Source organism: Puma concolor, chromosome E2 (genome assembly GCF_028749965.1).
Source record: "Puma concolor isolate L17-30 chromosome E2, mPumCon1.1.hap2, whole genome shotgun sequence".
NCBI lineage: Eukaryota > Metazoa > Chordata > Mammalia > Carnivora > Felidae > Puma > Puma concolor.
This window is the reverse complement of record NC_141681.1, coordinates 34991666-35017296: the sequence shown is the minus strand read 5'-3', so window position 1 is coordinate 35017296 and position 25631 is coordinate 34991666. Positions and strand designations below refer to the sequence as shown.

The 25631-nt window shown below is 52.7% G+C and overlaps 1 protein-coding gene across 2 annotated transcripts in view; it reads right to left on the bottom strand.

The window, feature by feature from the left end:
• Positions 1-375: 375 nt before the first annotated feature.
• The window catches only part of ZNF423 (zinc finger protein 423), a 334487-nt gene continuing 309231 nt past the window's right edge, over positions 376-25631 (bottom strand). For both annotated transcript variants that reach the window (XM_086689498.1, XM_086689500.1), the window contains one exon: positions 376-1076. In XM_086689498.1, the coding sequence (XP_086545624.1) occupies positions 1047-1076 (30 nt within the window). In that variant the 3' untranslated portion in view covers positions 376-1046. The remainder of the gene's footprint in view (positions 1077-25631) is intronic.

Genomic DNA, 25631 nt, shown 5'->3' with positions numbered 1-25631 from the left:
GGTAAGGGTTAACCGTTTGACCACCTGCATCCAGCATGTGGGAGAGCCATCCCCAGGGGGAGAAACAAGGGCCCATCATGGATAAGCCCACTTACGCCTGAGCTTCTCTCATCCACAAATGAAAAGATCAGAGTATTTCATCTTTAAGGATCCCTTCTGTTCTGACTTCTATGACCACTGCCACCTGATCCAGACTGCATGTGTCAGGTTACTATGTGTCCTCCTTCCTGAGGGAAGCTGGGTCTATTGTGCGCAGGTCCCCACAGGCACATGTGATCCCAAGGGGACTCTCGTAGGGACACACCCTATGGGTGACGACAGCCCCCCCCTCCCCCCCAGAGCCCCAAGCTGGGGAGGAGAGAACCAGGCAGCAGATGCTAATCGCATGGATTCCCTTTATTGAACTGTACTAGTTACTGCAGTCAGATTAAGTCACATTTAAAAGCAGACCATCCAGTTGCACTGAAACCGATTATATTCATTACATAGTTTTAATCACTGTCCGGTGAACTGGCAAATCCAATCAAAGCATTAGTCTTTAATTAAAAAATTAAAAGGAAATATTCAGACAATAGCCAAGCAATCACATCACGATGCACAATTACCTAGAATTGCAATTAAAAAGTAGTTAACCGAAGGGGGGGGGGGGGGAGGAAAGAAAAACAAGAAAGAAAAAAAAGAAGCAAAGGAAAAAAAAATCACACTAATCCTTTTTTAAAAACTATCAATATAATACATGAAGGAACAAAGGACAATAGCCTCAAAAAGCGGGTTTCTCTAACTCTAGAAATGTAGTCTTCGGCGGAAACTCTAAAAGCACACTAGCTGTAGCAGGACAATAAAAAATACTGAGCATGGAATACTTTTAATCTCTGCCATTAATATTCATTTCCAGCTGCTTATAATAGCAGCGCCTCATGGCCAAATCATTAGAGTTTTACATCTGGGTTGCAAATGACACTTTGATTGGATGTAATGTTCAAATGGCCCTCCCCACGGCGTCTCCGGCAAGCCTTCTGCGGAGAGGCGTCCTGTCGAGCGGTCCCTCACTGTGCGTGCTGGCTCATCGTGTGGTTCTGCAAAGGCGAAGAAAGGAGACACGCATGAGGGCAGAAGAATGGAGAGCAGGCCCGTCCCCTCCCACTCAGTGCATTTACGCCGGGAGCCACAGAAAAGCGTCTCGATTATTACAAAACAAAATGCAACAAGGAAAAAGTGCTCGGGGGACACAGCTGCCAAGACGCCACGTTGCTCTGGGGCTCCGGGATGAGTTCCTGTTGCTGCCAACCTGGGCTCTCTATAAATTGTTTTTTTAAAGACCGTTCAGGCCTTAACCACGGGGGCTGGCTACAGGGAGGGCGAGGGGACATGCCAGGAGGAGGCTGGCAGGAATTAAAACCTTCCTTGCTCACCTCTCTCCGTCTCCCTTTTGCTCTGATGAGGAGGAGCACACTCTTATCTGATTGCCTGCAGGCTTTCCCCAGAACCCCCTGTCGGTCCTCCAGGGGAGCTGCTCCGAGCCTCGCGGAGGGAGACAGCAGATGTGCCGTGCGGCTCTCCGGCCAAGAAACACCCGAGTGGCACAGACGTGCTGAGGCAGTGGGCGGCAGTGGTGCCTGCGGCCGAGGACGGGTCACCCAGCGGGAGGGCGCCGGAGGAGGCAGCCTGCCAGCCGGGTCACGTGACAGCGCTGCGGCCAGAAGAGTGTGCGGTTTGCCCGGATTGCCCGAAACCGCCTGGGCGTCCAGGGTCCAGGTGGGACCCTCTGGCCAAACGCTTCCCTCTCACCATAGCCCGTGGCATTTCTTCCCTGATGCCAGACGGAGCAGGCCAGCGGCGCTGATCTGTTTTCAGAGGAGCCACTGGCCTGGGGCCGGGGGTGGCATTTGGCCTCCAAGTGTGATTTTCTTTTCAATGGTCCCTGTTCTAAATCCAGACCCATCTTATCAAAGCCTCAAGGAGTGTCCAACCTCATGCCACCTGGAGAAAGGAAGCAATATCCACCAGAGGCAGAGGAGCCCCTGCTTGGGGGCAGCACTGGACCTCCAGTCATGAGGAGCAAGGTCTCAGGGGTGCCCCTGCCTCCCCAACAGCTGGGCGCCCCAGCCCACTCAGGGACTCCTCTGGGGCTGGGAGCCGCCGGCCTGCAGCTCTGCAGATGACCACCAGAGGTCAGACGCGGCGCTGCGTCTCTCTCCCGGGCTCCAGGTCTGAGCTGTGAGGGCCACCAGAGAATGTCGGACGCCCACAGCTTTGCCGGGGGGCCTGGAGCCACCTCCGCTCCCTGGCCCAGGGCCCCCGTGGCAGCCCCCTTCCCACAGTCGGCACTGCTGCTGCTTTGGTGGTGATGTCACCAACCCCTGCGGCAAGCTCACCGCCAGGGAGGGGCAGTGCCCTGTCCGCTCGCAGCAGATGCCTGCTGATGCCCACAGCACAGAGCGCCAACCACTGCTGTCCTCTTTCCTTGGGCTCCTGGGTACAGGCCACATGGCTGGTGCTTGGCAAGCACACGTGCTCTGTGCTGTTGTTAGAGGTACATTTCTTTCAATCCCCACAATAGCCTTACAAGGTAGGACGTGGTTAAGATGAGGATATGGAGGCTCAGAGAGGCTCAGTTACCGGTTCAAGGTCATCCAGCAGGAATCAGGCAGGGTTGATCCAGGCAACTGGAATCCAAGAAAGCAAGGGCCTTGGGTGGGAAGGCAGGCTTCCCAGCACCCCACAACTCACGGGCATCCCAGTCCACAGATCATCCACACTCCACACCAGGCATGAGGACAGACTCTGCCAGCGAGGCCTGGCACCTCGGTGGGGGTGCCACGGACCCAGAGGCACAAGGCAGGTTGTCTGAGGCCACAGATGGGATGCGGCGGTTTCCATGGGAACGCCCACCCTCCAGCCCAGGCACCTCTCCCTGCACTTGTGCACGGACAGGCAGCCAGTCCTGCAGGGAGCCAAACCCACCCTACAGCAAAACATCCTCCTGGCTTCCAAGCCTTTGCTGATTCACTTCTCACTTCCTCTCTCTTTCCTCCCAACCAGACCATGCTTGAGGTCCTCCGGGCACCTAGTCACTTGCCATCCCTCCCTGCAGCGCCCCCAGGCCTTCTGACCCACCTCCCACACATCTATGTGCTTCCCCAGCGCAAGACTAGCCTCCTCTGCTGAACTGCATCACCTCCTCTCCTAGCCCCACAGTGCTTGGCCCAGGGCTGGGCATGCAGTGCCCAATGGTGACATGACAGGCACAGCTGCCCAGGAACGATCGGGGCTCTCACTCTGCCACCCTGCCAACAGCCAGTCAATTAACAGTGCCACGTGGCCAGGGTACCTGGGTGTGGTCAGTCCTTTATTTGTGGGGGGATGGGGAGGAGAGAGGGGAGGAGGGAGGTTAGGAGGATAAACATATACAGTTCTTTTTCTGTCCTCAAATTATGGTTCTTGGCACCAAGTAGACACTAAGTAAATATTTTTGAATGAATCAATGGAAGGATAAATAAACGGCTAAGTGTACGGGTAGGATGTTGAAACATGGAAAGGGGAGAGGGCACTCTGAGTGGAAGACACAGGACAACACAACACAAAGGTGTGGAGGCTGGAATAAGCCTGGCAAATGCAGGCACCAGAGGGATGATCCCAGCACAGAGGTACATGGAGGACCGGGAGGGATTTAGGCCCTGAATGTCCCTGAATGTAGACTCTGTTCCATAAGCAACAGAAAACCAGACATGATATTTGATCTCTACAAAATCCTCAAGGACCACCCACCACTACCATGGGGGAAAGGGGGGTGTCCAGGGATCTCTGGATAATGAAACAGCCTCTTGTCAGGAGGCAAGCACAGGGCCAAGAACAGGGCCAGTATAACACACGTGGTCCACACTGGCTCATCCACAGGCTGCTGGCACAGAAATCCAGGAGGCAGGAGCCTATGCTTAGGACCACTGGTCAGGAAAATAAGAGAATAAATGCCACCTGTCAGATGAAAACCACAGTGGGCCTTTTCTCTTAAGGAGCAGTAGCAGGCAGTTCTTGAGTGAGACTCAAGAAAGAACTTCCTCAGAGAGAGTTCTGAGACCGAAGGGTAAAACTTCCTTCCTTGAAGTTCTACAAGAACAAAAGCCCAGGATGTCATAGCAGATGGAAATGTCGAAACTTGATGCCCCAAGGGGACCGGGCACCAGAATTCATGAGGCACTGCGTTATTAAGTACCTGCTGGATACTCTGCTCTGGGTCAGGCACAGAGCAGGGTAGGGGAAAACTCCAGCTGGGCCCACCCCTCTCAAGGGGCTTGCTGGGGGGGTGGGGATGCTCAAGAACACAGACACCCAAACGTTTGTGCGGGATGAATGGTGCAGATGGTGGCTCAGCGAGGGAGAACGGTCCATGCCACCCAACAAGGGTGTGTGTGCTGGGGGGTGCTGAGGAGGCCAGGTGTTTGGCTGGGGAGGGCATGGGCTCCTCCACAGCCTGAGGGCACAGTCTCTGGAAGGGCAGGGGGGTGGCGGGGACCCGTCACCAGGACTCACCAATCACCCAACACACCTGTGCGCTGAGCGGCTCCTGGCAGAGCCACGGCCGATCGGCACAGGTGAATACCGAAAAGCCTCGGCTCCTTCCCCGCGGCTAGCTGCTGTGGTTCGAGGGGCGGGGGCTTCATCAAGCCGTCTTAAAGAGCCCCTTCCACCCGGCATGGCTCTCACAAGGGCATTTGGCTTAATGTCTATTTCTCTATTTATGCCTGTGCTATATTTAGCCCCTTCAGAGAAGGAAGAAAATCGTTTTTTAAAGATACTACCAACCCTGCAGATAAACACTTCCCAGCACCATAAAGGCCGGGGGTGGGGTGGGGGTGGGAGCCAGGAAGGACTGGAAGGCACCCAGAGGGGAGGCCTGGCATCCACAAGGGCCTTTCTGCCTGCCAGGGAGACGCAGGTGTGGGCCGAGAAGCAGGTGAAAAAAATAAAATGGGGGTGGGGGAAGGGAGGGAGGGGATGGGGCACTGGTTTGAGGCTGAGATGCATTCACTCTGCAGAGTGCACTCGGCTCTCAAGGAGAGAGGTTTCTGCTAGGACCTGTTTTGGGTGCCTATGCCTGGCGCACTGGGTCACCTGCCCCGGGCACATAAGTTCCTGATGGGTGAGGGTGTGGCAGGCCGGTGGGTGCTATAGGTGTCGTGTCTGGGGTCCTGCTGAGACCTCTATCCGCGCAAGTTGTCAGCAGAGCGCTTGGGTCCAAGGAACCTTTTGTTACACCCTTGCCTTCATTTGTATGGCCATTCATTCATTTCATTCATTCAACAAGCCTTCATTGAATCTGCTGGGTGATAGCCACCTTGCTTGTTGCTGGGATTCAGCAGCCAAATGATCCCAACCTAGAGCCCAAGCCAGGGTGTGTGCCGAGCACAGAGGAGAGTGCTAGGAGCACAGAGCCTGTTGCTGGACCTTCCTCCCTAAAGCACTGACACACACCTAAGTGGTCCAGTCAGAGGTTCTGTCGTGGGCCCCTTCTGGTCTCCCCAAAACCAGGAGGCATCCCTGGCCCAGCACACACTGTGCACCTCAACAATCACACACACACATGGACACAGTGTGCCCCTCCCTAATCTGCAACAGGGGTTCCTTCTCAAGGTCTTAGCTCTGCTTTCTGTCCCTTTCTCTGGGACCCTTATTGGTCTCCTTATGGCACCCACCCCCAACAGTGTCAAGTGGGGGAGACCAGAGGCACTGGCTACCTGCTGGCTTGGACAGTAGTGTCTGTGAAGTAACAAGAGACTTCTCTGCACACCCCAAGATGCACAGGCACAGGCTGGAGAGGAGTTCTCTGCACTGCATGTCCCTCTTGGACTGCATTATTAGCTGCAATTCCTGTGCTCCAGCTACTTTGATGACAAAACGTAAAGTCCTAGCATGTCACCTGGCCCTGAGCAAGTGCCCTGTTCTCAGTCACCACTGCCCGGGGGATCGCAAGTAGCCTTAGTGGGCTGAGACAGGCTGAGTCCTGGGTTTGAATTCTGACTCTGCCACTTGATAGCCATGTGGCCTTGAGCAAGGTCCTTGACCTCTGGACTAGGGGGAGGGGCAGTAATAACAGAACCCTCTTCCCAAGCGGCCCTGAGGACTCCGGAAATTAACGTGCACGCACAGCTCCCAGGCTTGGCCAAGAGAAAGTGCTCCATAAATGGTGTCCAGGAGAGTCTTCCTGAGCAGACAAGGATCTCTGTGAGAGAAGGGCTGTTTGTTCCCTCCTTGGATCCTTGGACCCCCTTGGCACCAAGGGGTTCAGGGCTTGCAGTGTGGGCCACACGGAGTTTGATGATCCGAACAACTATGCCTCTCCCAGCTCCTCCTCCAAGGGCTGGCAGGATCTGAGGAGTGCTCCAGAGATGTCAGAGTGTTGGAGGCTCCTGTCTCTGGAGCAGCAGAAGGAGCAGCAGAAGTCTGCTAAAGGTACTGTCTCCTCCCCATAACCCCCTGGGTATAGCCTCAGTCCCACAATTCACTGCTCTCCCTCCCGCCCCCCTCCCCCTGGGGGCAGAGTGAGGTATCTGGTGAGGAGGGGAGGCTCAGGGAGACTCTGTGGGGGAGAGAGGTATGCACTCATCCACTCATTCAGCCACTCATTTACTCATTTCTTCCACAGCTGTTCACGGACTCCCTGTGTGTCAGGCCCCAGCCAGGCACTGGCACACGGAGTTGAAGGCTGGGCCCTCTCTCTTGAGGAGCTCACAGTTCCGTGGGGGCGGGGGAGCCAGACTCACACACCCTCACTCTTAAGGGCCACCAGAGAAGGACTGGTCCCAGGGCTTTGGCCCTCACATCCCTGTGGCAAATTAAGGGTGCAGGAACACTTATCCCCCTAACACCTAGAACGTCTTACCTGCCCTCACCTGCAGAACCCACCTGGCTTCACCTTGACCCCACATCACCTCTCTCTGGCTCTAGGTTGGGAAAGAGGCTGTGGTGGATGGCCTTTCTCCCCACTGCCCACCGCTAGGCTACTCCCTGGCAGGCTGCAGCCACGGTGGCTCTCACAGGCCTGGTCCAAAAATCTGCCTTAACCATGGGAAGATATTCCCTCTGCTTCCAGGGGAAAAGGTAGACACTTCAGGTTAACATTGAAGCCATGTTTCAGCTAAGTGAGATTCTGATGTTTGTTCATTGAACAAACATGGAGCCTGGCCCTGTGCAGTGCAGTAGGCATAAGACAGAGAGAGAATAAGGTACATCTTGGCCATTTACAAGCTCACGGCCAAAGGAGGGGATGAGATTTTGCAAAAAGGGACTAGGGAAAGAGGACTTCTGAGAGGCAGGTGCTTAAGGAAGAAGCCAGCCTTCCAGCTGCCCATTTGAGGATGGCCTGGTTAGGGTTTGCACTGTGTGTGTGTGTACGTGTGTGGGTGCATGAGCACAGTTTTCCAAGGAGAATGATCCCCCCGGAGAATGGTACAGAGGTGCCAATAAAACTGATAATGATCACAGCTAACATTTATCATGTGCTCACTGTGTGCCAGGCACTAATCTCAACCCTTGATTATACTAACTCATTTAAACCTCACAACCCTGGGAGTTAAATACGATTGTTATCCCTATTTTACAGATGAGAAAACTGAGGCATGAACACAGAGAGCATGGAAATCCTGCAGCTGGTGACAGCCGAGCCAGATCCGCACCCATGCAGTCTGTGTGCAGAGCACACTCTTACCCACGGCGCCGTTCTGCTTGTGAAATGTGGAAAGCACAGCATATGCTGAGGGAACAATGAATAATTCAGCTTGGCAGAAGCACAGGGTATGTGCCACGGAGACAAGCCTGGAAAGGAAGGTGGGGGCCTTATTGATGAGGCTCCGTGATGCGAGACGAGGCAGTTCGCCCTTAAATCTGGGCCATGGGGAGCCATCGAAGGTATTTGAGCTGTGGAGTTACATGAAAGGGACGGAACAGGGAAAAGCTCACACCTCCAGCCAAAAAGGGGTACCAGCAGGGCCTTCATGCCCCCCACCTCCCTCTGCTCCCTTCCTGGGTTCCACCTCCCCCCTACCCCCAACACTCAAGTTATACTTCTCCCTTTGGTGAGGGTACAGACACAGACAGCCCTGCTTCCCTCTCTGCTGTGTATCACCTGGGCAGCCCCTCTCTGCTAGTGAGCACTTATTTTTAGAAGCGTTTGACAATCGTCCAAAGGTCTAAGACGAACAGATGGCCTGTCTTAAAGGCTCGTATGTTCGCTAGTTTGCACTTCTGACAAACGGTAAGCGCACTCGAGAGCACGCCATAAACAGCACTGAATGAATACTCAGAACACAATTTAGCTAATGCACGTCATTAAAATTAGGAGTGAGTGATGGCCAAGGTTCCCTCTAAATGCCTGCCCGGTGATGCAGCCGCTTCCCCGGGGGGCCCAGGCTGTGACGTGCATGCACCCCGTGTCCCCCCCGTGGCCCCCACCCAGCGAGCCACCATTTACACAGACAGCAGATCAAGGTTTGCCGTATGAAGTGATACCCCTCCTTGGCATCAGGGTCCGGGGTGAGGCTAGGGACCCACTGGCCTGGGACAAAGCCCTGGAACATCCTCTGAGGCAAAAGCAAGGCCCCCCCCCCCCCCCCCGCCCCATGCTCGGGGATGTGTGCAAGGCTTTCCCAGTCCCGTCTCCCAGACAGCGAGACAGGCTGTCGTCTGCCACTCTAGAGCAGCAGGAAGTGAGCGTCGCACCCGCTTAGCCGGGGAAGTCTGTCTCTCGGGTGAGAGCCTCAATCCATCCGGAACTCCTGGCCTGCAGGGAGATTCCAGCTTCCAGGGAGCAGCACGGTTGGCTTTGGCAGGGGGATTTGCCACTTTCTTTCAGAGCCAAGAGCAGGAGCAGATTCAGGGCCCTAAATGTCACCTGAAAGCTTTTGTTGGAGGTGTGACTGTTGGGTTTCCGGAGCCCAGGCGGGGAGGCAAGGGGCCCTCTCTAATGCCCCTCTCGCCAGTGCCCTGCAGCACCCAGAACACAAAAGAGCCCAGCGGGTGGCCTGGCCAACCGCCGGTTCCATGAGGTGGGAAAACATCTTTCTTTGAGTGAAAGGAGAGAAAAGATTGTTGTAGGGGAAAAAAAAAAAAAAGCCCAACGAACTCCCAAAGGGGCAGGTTCTGTACTGCTGTGCTTTGGAAATAAAACCCACCAGAGAATAGATTATAAGGAGGGAAACTGCAGCCTTCTATTAGGAGTCTGGGCCGTAAACAGGCTCCCATTTGGAGGCACCCAACAAAACAGGGAAACTAATAATACCCGTCTGGAGGGACAGTAGAGTCAGGGGAAGCACACTTCAGAATGCAGTGCTTTCTGCGTGCAGGGTGTCACAGGCCAGCAACCAGGTGACTTCAGGTAGTGGCTGCATGAAAGGCAGCGGGAGTTCTGTGGTTGGCTGCTTAGAGATTTGCCCCACCTTAGCAACAGAGGTCACCCTGACCCCGAGTCCTGCAATAATTGGGCTGAGGCCAATGTTGCTATTTCTCCAAAGGGAGGAGGTGTCCCCCATGGTTGGGCCCCTTTGGGTTGGGGTTCCCAGCAGACTCGGGACTAAGGAGTGAGAATCAAGGGTTCTGGCAGTGGTGCACCATAAATCCATCTATGGACCTTGGCTCCCTCCTGGTGAGGACAGTGAACTGGCCGGTGTCACCTGCAAGTCCATTCCAACGGCATCAGCCAAGAACCTGCTTGGAACCAGGCCCCTGGGCTATAGGTCATCTCGAATAGGAATTAAAACACACCCTCAGGGGCGCCTGGGTGGCTCAGTCAGTTAAGTGTCTGACTCTTGATCTCGGCTCAGGTCATGATCTCACGGTCGGAGAGACAGAGCCCTCCATCAGTCTGTGCTGACAGCGTGGAGCCTGTTTGCGATTCTCTCTCTCCCCCTCTCTCTGCCCCTTCCCTACTCGTGCTCTCAAAATAAAAAAATAAAAAATAAATAAAACATGCCCTCAAAGAGCCTGAGTCTTTCAGACTCAAAGAACCAGACCCCTAAAAGATAGGATTGCAGCCTGATGGACTCAAGGCAGGGCAGGGCAGGAATCCAAGCACGCACCTCAGAGCCTGGAGAGAGATCAACCAGACCCCCTGAAACTCCGGTAGAATGGCACTGGGTGGATAGGTTCCCAAGGCCAGAGAGGGGTTTTTCTCCCCACCTCAAAGTACATCTGTGGTTCAAAGAGCACACACAGAATACTTTGGGGAGACTGAGGCCTCCTATCAGTGTGGGCACCAAACTCACAGTAAATGTAGATGTACTGGAAAAGAACAGCTGAGATCCAGTAGACCCAACTGTGGTGAGCAGGGCTCCTCTGACTGGGAGCAGCAGGGCCTGGACAGGGGCCTCCAGCTCCGGGACCCAGTGCTGTTGAGTCCACCCTGCAAGAGAGTGCAGCCCAGGCCAAGTGCGAGGCAGTCAGGTGTGGTGGGGACTGTGTCATCCCAAGAACCCAAGCCTTGTTGGAAAGGGGTAGTCCTCCTCAGACCCAGGCTAGTTTTTTTTTTTTTAAGAGTATTTATTTATTTCGAGAGACAGAGAGAGCATGAGTGAGGGAGGGGCAGAGAGACAGGGAGAGAGAGAATCCCAAGCAGGCTCCAAGCTGTCAGCACAGAGCCTGATGTGAGGCTCCAACTCACAAGCTGTGAGATCGTGACCTGAGCGGAAACCAAGAGTTGGATGCTTAACCTACTGGGCAACCCAGGCGCCCTCAACCTAGTTTTATAATGAAAACTGAAACGTACATTTAAAAAAAAAAAATATATATATATAATGTCTCGATGTTTAAAGCACCATGCAGGCCAATCAAACAATGTTTGCCAGAGCCACACAGGCGCTCCAAAATGGCCATCTCAGACAGAAGGGCCAGCGAGCCCTCCCTCCACCACTTGGAGAGGCCAGACCACGTGTGTCCTATCCATCCTCTGAAGGGTCTAGATAATCATCCCTTCGTACCTTCTTTCTCCCAAAGAACTTAGGAACCCTCCCACCCATCACCCACTGACTGTGTCTCAGGCATTGTGGGGTGGCTGCACCTCGGGGTGCTTGTGAGTGTAACATGGTACACAGAGCTCCTCCTATTTCCCACACCCACCTCCGAACAGACACACACACACGCGCTTCACAGAACCCCTGGTCACACGCACGCACACTCACGCTCACTCACAGATACCCCACAATCCCATGCACACATATACACACACACTCATGGATAACTCCCAGTTACATACGCACACTCATAGCTATCCCATGCGCACGCTCACAGATCCCCCACAATGACTTAGACACACATATACATGCGCTCATGGAAAATTCACAATTACACACACACACATCCATGAATATCCCATGTACAGACTCACTCATGGATGCCCCATAATCACATGCACACGCACATATACACCCTCACGGATACCCTACAATTGCACACACATACACAGAGTCACATATATTCTATATGCATGCATATACGCACACATGCACATACACTCACAGATATCCCACAATCCTTAGCACACACATGTACATACACACTCATAGGCGCACACACACACACACATAGACATTACACTGACAACGTGCCACAGAGTGATTGAGGGGTTGTCACATTTGGCATTTCGTCTCCCCTCAGTGTGCAACTAACCTGTCCACACTCACACCACCACTAGGACCCTCTGGAAGCCCCCATCTGCCAATGACCCAGGTTCCCTCCAGGGCTCCCTCTTCCTGGCAATGGAAGCTGAGAAAATAAAGTGCCCATGAGAGGCACAGCCTGCATTCTGTCCTCGAGGGGCAGGGATCGGCAAACTCTCTGATTAATCTCCCAGCAGGTTCCAAACACACCTAGAAATCCAGCCCCCTGGACACTGTCCTGACAGGCCTGCCAGGGCTCCCCAGACCTCCTTTCAGCTCCCCAAATGGGCCAGGCACTTTCTCAGCCTTTTGTGGCTATTCCCACCGCCCAGCCTGCTCCCCCAGTTTCTCAGACCCCTTCTCATCCTATCTGAGTCCCCTCAGAAAGGCCTTCCCGCCCACTCAACGAGGGGCCGCCCATCCGGCGCAAGGATGCATCTGCACAGCTGTCCTTCTGGCACTTTCCTCAGGCTGCAGACCTGCCTGTCTCCCTGTCATGGCAATACCTTCACCAGGCCGAGCGTGGCAGGCAAGGCCCCATCTCTCAGTTCGCTGCCGTTCCCCCCATGTCGGCTCAGAGCCTGCACTTGCTACAAACTCGGCGAGCATTTCTGAAATGACAGCCAGCAAGCAACGGTGGCGGAGCAAAGCCTCCACTGACAGGGTCAGGGAGACAAGAGGAAGCAGAGCTGCCCTGCTCCTCCGAGTCCCTTGCCCCGCCCTGCCCAGGGCATGTTACGCTTTTTTCTTAAAAGCGGACGGATCCTTTGAAGACATTATGCTAAGTGCACCCAGGCAGTCACAGAAGCACTAATACTGTGTAATTCCACTTCTGTGAGGTTCCTGGAGTAGTCAAATCCAGAGAGACAGAAAGGAGACTGCTGGTTTCCAGGAGCTGGGGGGGGGGGGGGGGGAAGTGTTCAGTGGGGACCGACTTTCCGCGCTGCAGAAAAGTTTCCTGGATGGTGGACATGGTTGCACAACAAAGCAAACGGACTTAATGCCCCTGAAGTGTTCACTCTGAAATGGTTAAGATCGTAAATTGTACGTTACGTGTATTTTGCCACAATTAGAGAAAACAACTGCTTTTACCACCTACAGGCTAGGTGGGCAGGTGGGAAGGAGCGAGGTCCCATTCCACACACACAGCCAAGGTGTCCAGAGCCGTTCCTGAGCTGTTGCCCTCGCACCTCTGGCTTGAGGGTTGGAAGCTGGAGTTTGCACAGGCTGTGGTAGTGAGACACAGCCTGTGGAGGCCTCGGCTGGATGGTGGGGCGGGGGGAGGACGGGGTGGTGAGTTGCAGCACCATCCAGGGGGCACGTCACCTGCCAAGCACTGGCTGGCATTGGACGCCAGACCTTCTCTGCCTCCGTGCTGTACGGGGCTTCCCCTGCCGTGACTGAGTCTAGGCTATTGTCAATGGCCCGGTTTCCAGGGCCAGGCCACGGAAGAACACAGGACCTCAGGGGGCTATATAAGCGGGGACTCTTTCCCCCGAGCAGAAGGGGATGAGGCCTGCTGCGGAAAGGCCTCCCCAGAAATCTTGTCAAGAGGATTGGGGCTCTGAAAGCTTTCAAACCTTGCCGGATGGAAATGACCATGCTCTCCTGGCTGGGGAGGTAGGAGGGTCAGCATGAGGCACACTTACAGGCATTAAATATTTCGCCACGTTGGGAAAAAAAAAAGTAGGAGAGAATCGTTCCCTTTAATTTTTCCAAAATCTTTCCAGGCCTTTACAACTTAAATTTTTATTCATTAGAATTTGATGAGAGGGGTGCCTGGGTGGCTCAGTGGGTTAACCCTCTGACTCCAGCTCAGGGCTTGAGTTCACCGTTCATGAGTTCGAGCCCGACGTCAGGCTCTGTGCTGACAGCTCAGAGCCTGGAGCCTGCTCCGGATTCTGTGTCTCCCTCTCTCTCTCAAAAATAAATAAACGTTAAAAAAATTTAAATTTGATGAGAAAACCCAGCTCTAGATATAGTCACATTTCACAAGCCAAAAATCAGGACAAATAGCCAATGACTGGGATGGAATACTTGAAATCCAAGCTGTCCTGGAAAATCTAGGTCACACGGTCACTAATTATACAGAACACATATGTCCAGGTCCCTAAACTAAGCCAGTGCTTGTAGGTTTTATAAATAATATTTTAAGACTTTGATCATGTCCATTTCTACTTTCCTCCAAATTTTTGCTAAATAGGAAACTTTCCTGGGTCATTGAAATTTCTAGAAAATTAACTCCTGTGGATGGAGAGCTGTTCTGGCAGATACTCTGAGAAATATGGCCTATCACCCTGCAAAATGACTTCTGGAGCCCACAGAGCCCAGCTCCCCTCATTGACAGACCCCCCAGGCTGCGGGGCCAGCAATTCTGAAGGTGGACCTAATTTGCTGTGATGAATTGTAGGCATGCCCCAGCAATCAAAACTGCAGCTGAGACCGATTATATTTAATGATTGCGATGGTTCTTGTGGAAACACGTGGGTGTATACCTTTGCCCGTTTGAAAAAGTCCAGTCTGGCACAAAGGAAAGGGCAAATGTGATCCCTGCTACCCGGAATGTCAGGGGCTGCCCACTACTCAGGAGCCGGTCCCCCTGATGGGGCTGACGAACGTGGTGGCCCAGCCTGCAATACCTTGTCTGCCCTTCTTGTCTATACTCAGCTTCCAACCAAACTGTGGGCACATCATCACTGCCCACACACCTGCCCCACCATGATCAAGTAGGTCCGCGTTATACTTTCGCTCCCACTACCAGGCAGAACTAACTCGCTGGCTTCCATGAGGCAAACCAAGAATCATCTGTATCCCCAATCTGTGTGTGTGTGTGTGTGTGTGTAAGTAAGTCCATTTGCAATTTTGGGGCAGAGGGAGAGGTGGGTAGCAGGTAAATATGGAATTCAGAGCATATCAGGAAGGTGTCATGAAAGCAGTGTAGTTCCTGGCACTTTCTTAGCATTCGATACTAATGGATGTATAGCTAGCTGGTTCACTGGCTGGTTGAATGGATGGATGGATGGATGGATGGATGGACGGACGGACGGTTAGAAGATGGATGGCTGACTGGTGGATGGATAGATGGGTGGATGAATAGGTAGATGGATGGATGATTGGTTGGTTGGTTGGCTGGATGATGGATGGAAGATGGATGGATGGATGGATAGATGAGGAATGGATAGATGGATGGATGGGTGGATTAGGAATGGATGGACAGATGGATGGATGGTGAATGGATGGACAAATGAATGTATAGGTAAGTACATGGGTGGCAGATGGATGACTAGTAGGAGAAAGAGGAGAGCATGAATACAGAAGTAGGTAGTTGGGTGGATGGGTTGGTGGAAAGACAATGGGCTTTCAAGTCCAAATCCCACTTTAGTCACTTACTACATATATGACAAGTCACTTCACTTCTCTAAGTTCCTATTTCCTTGCCTAAAAAGTGGGATGAATGATACCTACCTCATAAACTTGGTATGAGCTCCAAATTAGATAACACATGTAAAAGGTTTTACAACATGTAAAATGATATACAGATGTTCAATATTATCATAATGAATACTAACCATGAGGTTCTGCCATCACTGTCAACTCGAAAGCATGGATGACCCTACATTTTTGATGTGGCACCTTCAGCAGGAAGGATGGGGGAGACTAAGGTAGTGCCCCAGGTCAGGGATGCAGCTGTTGGACTGTGCATCTAGGTCTGGCTTAGGTGGGGACTGGTCCCTGAGCCACACGTGCCTCCCCTGCTCAAACACACAAACCATATAGGTGGAACACACTTCCCATTTCCCCCTGGGCTCCACTTCTTCCTGAGTATTATCCTTTCCCAGCCTCAGCTATCAGGTCTGCAAAGTGGAGAGAGTAAAGGGCACGTCTAGTGGTCCCAGGTTGTTGAGGCACCAGTGGAATAACATTTGCAAAGTGTGATGTGTTGCAGCAGAGGACTCAAACTTGGAGCTCAGAGGGTGAACCAGGTGGGGCAGACCAGGTGTGGTTGTGTTGAGCCAGGGAGCACATCCTTGTGTCTAAAGGGGGTAGCTGATTGCTGTCACCAGAACTATGGTCCAGGGGTTACTGGGTCTGATTCGTAGAAAAATCAAGAACTCTAGTGTAGTGGTAAAGAGGACAGAACCTGGGGCCGATAGCCTGGCTCCAGCATTGACCAGCTCTGTGGTCTAGGGAGTTTGTTAGACTCTTTGTGCCTCAGTTTCTTTATGTTAATAATAGAGGCATTATGAGAATTGAATATTTAATGCTTAAAAGTGCTAAGAACACTGTCTGACACTTAATAAGCACTACCTATATTTAGCCACTATAATTATAGGAAATCTCCATTTTGAAACATAGACCACCATTTAAAGACCCCGATGTCCCTGGCCATGGGCTGTAAGTTTTCACCCTTCACACTATAAAAATGGTCAATGTTACTACGTAATAACTTTTCCTTGTGTGTATCTCCTCCCCTTCACATGACAGGAGACTGGTGGGGTCCTTCTCCATCATTCTGGAGCACCCGATGGGAAGGAAGGAGATGGTATACTCCTGTATCCCACTGGGAAGCCCAAACCCTACCCCGAACAGTTTCAGCATCTTGGGGCCTCCTTACCTTCTACCATATCTCCGGTCAATGCTATATTTTATCCAAGACCCACAGAATATAAGATGCTCCAGTATTTGATGTATCACAGCAAACAAACAAATTTAAAAAAGACCAATTAAAGTGTAACACATGTGAACTATTCCAATTTAAGAGATGTTATCATGAGAAGTTGTGTATCTAAAACATGTCAGTGAAGTACGGTAATACCTAACAATATATTGAGCTCCTACTGTGTGCCCAAACTGGGCCGGCTCTTCTTCATACATACACTACCTTTACATCTCCGATTGTCCCCCGTCTTACTGATGAAGAAATGGAGGTTCAGCAAGGAGAAGCAGCTTGCTACCTCATGCAATGGGTAAGAAGTGGTGCTTGGATTGGTGCCCAAATGGTCCAGTCTTCAGGCGGCTTCCTCCCCTCTTGCTGTCCCCAGCCCACCCCTCTGCCTCCTGGTGCCACCGAAAGGAGACACCAAACCAAAGCTGTCACCTGCCTCCATGCAGAACCTAGTACACAGGGGATCTCACTGCAGCCCTGGACCGGCCCCAGCCAGTCCATGTTTGATTTTGTCTAAACTCCAGAAGCAAAGCGAGTGGGGCCATGTTCATTATTGACACAGCAAAATTAATTTCTGCCATCTCCTCCCTCTCCCCTCTGCGCCCGCCCCCCTCCATCCCTGCCTCTCCTGTGAGTGCGGACGCGCGGCTGCTGCCTGGCGCTCCTGAAATGCCAACTTGCATTTCTCATCATTAATTTCTTTCTAAATGTCATTAGTAATTGTTCCTGCTCGACCAAAGAGTGCAATCCAGGCTCCCGCCAAGAGCACCCGGTTCTTGTCTCTCAGCTGGTGGGGGCCAAGCCTCCCCAGCCATGCCTGGCCCCGGTACCTTTGCAGGAGGCAGCCGGCCTGGCTCCCAGCGAGTTGGGAAGACAGACTGCTGCATCAAAGGACAAAGCAGGCCTCGTTTTTAACATGGGCGGACTTAACAACAGGAAAAAGCCTGCCCATGGTATTCAGTGGAGTGGTTCAGTGCTCAGCCTCTGCAGCCAGGCTGTCTGGGTTCAAGCCCCATCTCTGCCATTGCCTAGCTGTGCCTCAGTCTCTTTATCTGCAAAATGGGGAGAACAACAGCATTGGTTTCATATAACTTTCCTGAGAACTAAATAGGATAATCGATGCAGAGGGCTCCCCACAGTACCTGGGGGCTGTTTCTGTCACTGCTGTTCCATACCAGGGTTAGGTCAGCTCTTACTAGACGTGTGACATGACATGATATTGTGTCTCCGTCTGTCAAGGTGGGACAACATCACATCAGTTCTATGTCAACACCATCCCCTCCTGTTAGGCCCCCCTTGGCTGGGCACTATGTGCCTTGTTTCATAAACACTATGCTGCACCCCCATAACGAGCCTCCAGGAGAGACAGCACTAGCCCAATGTCCATGGGAGGATGGTGAGTCTCAGGAGAGTCACATGCCCAGGGTCTCAAGTTACAGCAAGAAGCAACTCTGAGGTTCACACCCTCCAGACCCCAAGGCCTGTGTCTTTCCTGTAAGTCGGGCTGCCTCTTTGTCTAAGTCAGTGGGAGGTGGGGAGGCAGGGCTTTGTAAGGGGTCAACCTCTGGGAGCCCTGGACCAACCCGACACCCCATTATGAGTATTACTATTGTTTCTAAGAAACTGAAGGCATTTGGTCCGGGCTGGGACAGCTCTGGCAAGGGGCTGGGCTCCCGGCACACACAATGGCCGCTGGCTGGAGGCTCCTGGCAGCTCCCCCGTGCCCATCTGTCATGATGGCACGGTGCCCCTCTTAAGTTGGTTGGCCCCCCGCCCTAGGGCATGAATGACAGGCTCTGATGGGCAGACAGGCAGCCTGAGGCCGATTCCAAGTGCCATCTCTGCCCGGAGCTGGGCCTCGGGGGGAGCCCCCCCAGTCCCCACCTGGGCCTCCACACACTTCATTGCTCAAGCGGGCAGAGCCCCGGGTCTTGCGAGGGCATCTTTGCATATCCCGGCACAGGCTCCTCCCAGGGCCTGTTTCTCTTTTGCTCCTTGTACGATGACCACGGTAGCCACTGCTCACCCACCCCGCCCAGAGAGGGACAGTCACTTGCCCTGGACCCACACCACCTATGAGTCATGTTCTAGAACTCTTGCTCTCCTGGGAAGGAAGACTTGCCTGCCCCCAGCACCTGGCCCCTGGCACCCAGCCCCCAGAGGCCTGCACTTGGCTCCTAAGGGGTGGATAGTCACCTTCAAGCCCACTGCCTCAGCCTTGGAGCTAAGAACACAGATATTAGTGTCAGCCTGCCTCGTTCACAGCTCTGCAACTCTAGCAGCTGTGTGACCCTGGGGAGCCTCAGTTTACCCATCTGTGACATGGAGATCATAGGATCCCACACTTGGGGGTCACTACGAGGTCTCAAAAGACTACATGTCTGAAGGGAGGGATTCAGGCTCCAGTAAGCATTCACGAAACGTTGTCTCATTTTTACTATGTTGGGGTGAGGGGCTCAGGCCTGCGCTCCAGGCTCGGGAGGACAAGGAGCCATCTGTGACCACTCCTCAGTCTTCTCCAGATGCAGACCCTGAACTGCCACACACAGTCCCTCAGGAGGCTCAGCCGCCCCAAGTGGTAGCAGTGGTAAGAGATGATGATGCGGATACACTTTACTGTGAGCAGGGAAGGCCATGCCCCCCAGAAGGGTAAATAGATCAAGAGACCCAGTGTCTGGAGGCACAGTGAGAAAGGGGGAGATCCCGGGCCCCCACACCTCCTGTGACATCACAGGGACCCAGTTGGCACAGCAGTCATGTTAGGTTATGTTTAGCTTACGATAAGATTGAACGACACACAACATGTTACACTATCTTATGCCGCAAACGTATAACAGACATTCTTTCTGTTTGTCCTCATCAGTTCTCTGTTCCTCTCCCCACAACAGATGAGGGACTTAGACCTCTGTGTGTCTTCGACACCTGCACACACCTGGCACATAGAAGGGGCTCAGTAAACACTCATGGGCTACACTGAGCACATCCATGCACGACGCACTGAACGAACGAGCGAATGAGGGTGAACCAAAAGCCCACGTAGTGCTGATGCTTTTACCAAACCTCAAGCTGGTTCTGGAGGCTTTTCAGGCACCACTGCCTGTGCTCTCCCTAACACCCACGGGAAGGGGCTGTCATTACCCCCCATTTACTGAGGCCCAAAAAGGATTAGTGACTCGCTCAAGATCACACAGCTGCTCCCAGGCTGCCTGTCCACAGGTGTGGGCTGCATAGAATTCACACTGAATAGAACTCAAGCTGTGGAGGGCTCTGGTGTCCTGCCCTCGTGGGGAAGGCAGGACACACAAAGCGATCATACCCTGTGATTCCTGCAGGAAGCCTTATATTCTAAACGCTTTTCACACATGAGGTCCCATCTTCACACCCACCCGAGGCAGTGGGTCTTACCCCACTTTACAGATGAGGAAACTGAGGCTGGGGAGGTACAAATGTCGGCAATGGAAAATAATGGAACCAACTGGAGGCTACTCCAAGGCAAGCAACAGGTTCTCACTCCCCAGAACTACTGTCACCAGGCACCTCCCTCTCGCTCCCCCAGGCCGAGCCCAGCTCAGCCCTGCTCTCCCAGCAGCAGTGGGTGGCAGGGACTGGGCTGTCTTTAAAGTGGGACACAGGTAGATGCTGCTACTCACAGAAAATTCAGCCAAAGAGTCAAATGCTAAGTATGTGCCTAGAGCACTTTTAATTTTTAATTATTATTAGTTATAATTATCTGGCTGGATCTGACGGCACAAGCATGCAGGCAAGGAAACTGGCTCGTCGGTTACCCATCTTATAAGGACCAGGAATTTAAGAACTCAGCTCCTAGACTCTGCAACCCTAGATTGCAACCCTCCTGCTTTTTCTCCTTTCCTTGTTTGTGTTCTCTTTATTTTCCTACTTCCCAGGGACTCAAAAAATATGGTAAAACATGTGGGGATGGATGGATGGATGGATGGATGGATGGATGGATGGATGGATGGATAGTTGGATGGTTGGACGGATGGCAAGCAGAGGGAGTTTTCACGTGCCCGAAACTCACATTTGGGTGGGGATTCAGGTGTAGACCTAGTTATTATAATCTTCATCGGCAAAGGGATCAAGGGGTTAAACCCAGGGCCAGAGAAGACAAATGAGGGGGAATCAGGGAGGGCTTCTCAGAGAAGGGACCACTTAACTTGGACCCTGAAGCCCAAGAAGAAGAGAAGGGAGTCGAGATTCTTCTTGAACAGAAGGATCAGCAGGTACAGCGCAGCCAGGAAGCATCCAACTCACTGAACAGGCTGGGTAGGAACAGTCCAGAGAACGAAGCAAGAAGGTGTTCCCCCACCTCCAGCCCCACTGTCCTTTTCTCTGCTCCTTGGACGCCCCAAATCTGTCCATGCTTCTGAGTCCTTACACTGGCTGTTTACACCACCTTTCCTGGAAGGTCCCCAGCCCTTCCCCCCACTGGCTCCTTCTCAACCTTCAGGACTCAGGTGAAATGCCAGCCTTCCTTGGCCACCCAGTCCAATTTCTCATTCTCAGCATTTTCTCACCCTTGCCCAGACACACACACGTGTGAGCACACACGCGCGTGCACACACACACACACACACACACACTCATTTTCCACCACCACACAGTGTTTTACTGTTCTCAAAATTCTACAGTCTAAAATGACCTAGTTCATGTGTTTATTGACTTATCATTGTTGTCTCCCATAGACTGTCAGTTGGGGGAGAACAGGGACCACGTCTAGGTATTCACAGTCGCATCCTGGGCCCTGGCGGTGGTGCCTACCTATGGTTGGTACTCCATAAATATTCTTAAATGAAAATGGAATGAGGGTGGGGCACCTGGGTGGCTTAGTCGGCTAAGTGTCTGACCTCAGCTCAGGTTATGATCTCACGATTCGTGGGTATGAGCCCCGCATCAGACTCTGTGCTGACAGCTCAGAGCCCGGAACCTGCTTCAGATTCTGTGTCTCCCTCTCTCTCTCTTCCCCTCCCCACTTGTGCTCTGTCTCTCTCTCTCTCTCTCTTTTTCTGAAAACTAAATACACATTAAAAAAAGAAAAAGAAAAGAAAATGGAATGAGGGGAAGGGTCAACTCAAATGTTCTCAAGAGCGAAGGAGGAAGGGTCCCAACGGAGCTCAGACCATACCCCTGGCTCACAGACACCTCCCCCTGGCCGGATACCAGGATTCAGCCTGGCAGGGCCCAGCTCACCCCCATTGGAAGGGCTCCAGGTTGCTTGTTAGAATACCTAGCTCTGCTTTTAATCAATTGTAATCATTTAGCTGGAAGCGGCATGATTAGGCACACACAAGCAAACAGCGTGAACTAATCCTTTAAATGCGCCCGCTCGACACAGGCCTGGCCGCTTTGCCGCTGCAGGCCCCGGCTCAGGAAGCGCTTCCTGCGGCCCCTCGCTTTGTCAATAAGGGAGTCTAGATTCCAGGGCGCAGGGCAGGCCCTCCGCTCCCCCGCAGCCCAGCCCAGCCCAGCCCCGTCACAGAGGCCTGAGGAATGCCAGACCTTCCTTCACTGAACAGACACTTTCTCTGGCGCGAGGCTCCCTGTGACAGCACCCGGCAAGGCCGCCGTAAGGGGAGAAAGTGGTGACACCAGGAGGCCTGAGGTCTCCTGAGGTCCCTGTCTCCACAACCAGATCTCATCCTGCCTGTCCCCAAGCCTAGCCTGAGCTGAACGCACCTCCTTGCTTGTCCCAAGGTCGGCAGGCCCCTGGCCCCAAGCTCCAACCTCGAGAACACCGCGTAGAACAGGCCCGGCCCCACGGCACCACACGGGCCCACCTGCGAGCAGGTTCCCTCGAATCCCCTGTTACTGCTACTTGTGCTACCTGCTTGGCCCAACTACTAAAATAGTTTCTGGGTCCCCTGACATGAAGGCTTTTTATAGTTCAGCACTGCAGGCCTCATTTAAATCTATTAGCTCATATAAATGGCAATTCATTTAAACTTTGGAGGGTTTCTGTTTGCCTTGGTGGCAAAGACAATTTGGCTTTGCATGTGTCTCTGCCATTTGCTAGTGACCTTGGACAAACCACTTAAGCTCTTGGAGTCTCAGTTTCCACATCTGTAAACGAGCAGAAGAGCACCTACGTCATGGGGTTGTGTTGAGACAAGCCATGCAGAATGCTTAGGTCATAGAGTGGCCCACGGGAGGGAGCCACCCAGGGGAGGGGGCTGTTAAAGCTATTTCTTGGGCAGTCTCATGGGGAGCTTGCCCTCCATGTCCGAGGCCGGTCCTACACAGCTAGTCATTCATACACTCCCTCATGCATTCTCTCGGTGACAGTGAAGAACAGGACACGGTGAGCCTCAGGAAGGACACGAGGAGGTGCATCCCTGCCCAGTGTCTGTGGGCACAGAGGTGTCCACAGGGATTCAGAGACAGCTGGGCTGGGCAGCTGAGCCTGCCCCCTCCACTCGGGTCCACTAACCCTGGCAAGGGGCCCACAGGGCCCCAGGCCCTCATCTGCTGAGGCCTGAGGCTGGAAATGCCAGGCCAGCAGGTCTGACAGTTTTGGGGTCTGTGGCTTACAGAGCTGTCTCACAGCCTCCCCACCAAATGTTCACATTGCCCTCCATGGGGCTAAGGGCAAGGCTGAGGGGAAACCATCCAGAGGAAAGGCCTGGAAAGGCAGTGAAAGGCGGGAAGGGGACTTGAAGCCCTGGCCTCTGTGGCCTTTCCACCTTGCCTCACTGCTCTGCATACCCAGCTCCTCCCGGTGCCCCAGTGTGGGTGTCCTGTGCCCGTGGCCTTCGCACTTGGCTGGCCACCAGAGATGGAGGGACCCAGCATCTCACTATGTTCAGACTCAGGCCAGAAATCATGAAATCACAGCAAATCCCTAGTGGAAGAGACCCTGAAAAGTCATCTGACCCTTAAATGCCTAATAATATGCCAATAATAATGCTAAAAATAATGGTAACTGCTAATAATAACAAGTAGCACATACTAAGCTCTTCCTATGTGCCAGTCACAGTGCCTAGGGCCTTTCACAATACAACTATGAGGTACAAACTATTAATACTCCCATTTTACAGATAAGAAAGCTGAGGTCTACAGCTGGTAAACGACAAGGCTTCAGATACAGAGCTGCTTCACAAAGACTGTGCTCCCTGCCTCCTGCTCTGCAGCATTTCAGACCCCTCTACTGACAGGGACCTCACTACCTTTCCTTTTTTTCCATCTGGACAGCGTTTTCCCACATAGTGGACATATGCAGTGCCTACCAGCCTATGCTCCCTTCCCCACCACAGTTCAGTTGGGCAGGGTGGGGCAGCTGACCATCAACCATCAGAGCTCAACCATCAGATTCCCTCTCCAGGGATCTAGAACCTGTTGCCTGCATGCCCTCTGTTTTCTGCAGTCACTATTTCTGGGTTGGCTGGGTGTTCCATCTGGCTACTTGTGTAACCAAATCCCCACACTAAATCCCCTCTGTTGAAATACCCAGTTGTGTCTGTCTCAGCAGAAATGATAGAAGCCACGGCAACACTGGCCACCTTTTTCCTTGTATGGACAAGCCCAGATAGTCAGGCTTCAGAAAGAAAAAGAACACAGTATGAACCAGGAAGAGGCAGAAGGCACAATGTCACCGCCTTGAGACAGGAGTACTTGATTCATAAGAACAGGGCCACTGAAAACCCAACAACACTGCCTGCTCTTGGTAACCAAAAGCAACTCCTGTATCCTTACAACTTAATTCCCCACCCTGCGTGAGCTAACCCCAGAGAGCGATGCCTGAGCCATGGTTCTCAGCAACATGCCTGTCCCGAGTTTCTGCCCACTTCCAGAAGTCTTGGGTCCACTGGAATGATGAGAGCAGAGCTTAAAATGCTTGAAGACAACTGTCCCCTCTTTCCACATCTTCTCCTGGCAAATGGTCCCCTGAAAGCTACTTGGAGTCAGGCTGGATCCCCACAGCCTAGCATGCTGCCTGAGCTCCCTGGGTACGTGTGTGTGTATGTACACAAACCTTATATTGTCTCCCCCGTCTCTTCCCCCACCTCCAGCCCCTGGCAACCATTGGTGTTTTCCGTTCCAATAGTCTTGCCTTTTTCTGGGACGCCAGGTAATAGAGCCATGTTGTATGGAGCCTTTTTTGAATCTGGCTTCTTTCACTTGGCATTTGTGATTCATCCAAGTTGCTGTGTGAATCAGCGGCTGCTTTTTATTGCCAAGTAGTGTACCACTGCATGAATGTACCACATCTGTCCACCCGCTCCCAGGTAAGGGACAATTAAGGGGTTTCCAGTGGGGGGCCACCATCCACAGACGTTTTTGTGGAAGCATGCTTTTAGTGCTCTGGGGTAAACACGGCAACATGTGGGGGTTTCAGCCGCCCCTCCACACCCTGGCCAGCACTCACATTGCTGGCTTTTTGCTTCTGTTTCAATCATCCTGATAGGTGTGCGGTGGCATTGCATTGTGGTTTACGTTTGTGCTTCCCTGACTATAATCGCGTTGAGCACCCCCACATCTTCGGTGAAGCGTTGATATGTTGTGCTTGTTTTACAGTGGATTTCCCCTCGTTGTTAAGTTCTGAAGGGTTTTTTTTTTTTTTTTTTTTTTTTACATGCCCTGGATACAAGTTATTCATCAAATATGTGATTTGTACATATTTTCTCCTAGTCTGTGACTTCTTGTTTTAACAGTCTTTTTTTAATTTTAATTTTTTTAACGTTTATTCATTTTTGAGAGACAGAGAGAGACAAAGTGCAAGCAGGGAAGGGGCAGAGAGAGAGGGAGACACGGAATCTGAAGCAGGCTCCAGCACAGAGCCCAACACGGGGCTCGAACTCACAAACTGCAAGATAATGACCTGAGCCAAAGTCGGTTGCTTAGCCGACTGAGCCACCCAGGTGCCCTTTAATAGTGTCTTTCAAAGACCAGACTTCTTAAATTTTGATTGAGGGTGGAAATCAGATAATACCTCTTCCCTGCTTGGATTCCCATCACAATGGGGATAAAATCCAAACTCCTCTGCTGCCCTACAAACCCTGCCATGACCTGGCCTCCATCTGCCGGCCCTCTCCACACCACCCCTCCCCACTCACTGTGCTTTAGCCACCTTCCACTCCCAGCAACACACCTGGATCACACGGCCACAGGGCCTTTGCAGTCATGGCTGGCCACAGGGCCTTTGCACTCATGGCTCTCTTCCATATACTCTCTCCTTCTCACCAGGCAGGTCTCAGCTCAAATGCCACCTCCTCAGGGAGGCCCTCCCTCCTGTGGTGGGTGAGTGGTGACCACACTCACCAAGGATTATCCAACCTCACCCCCATCACACCCCCACCTACTACCTG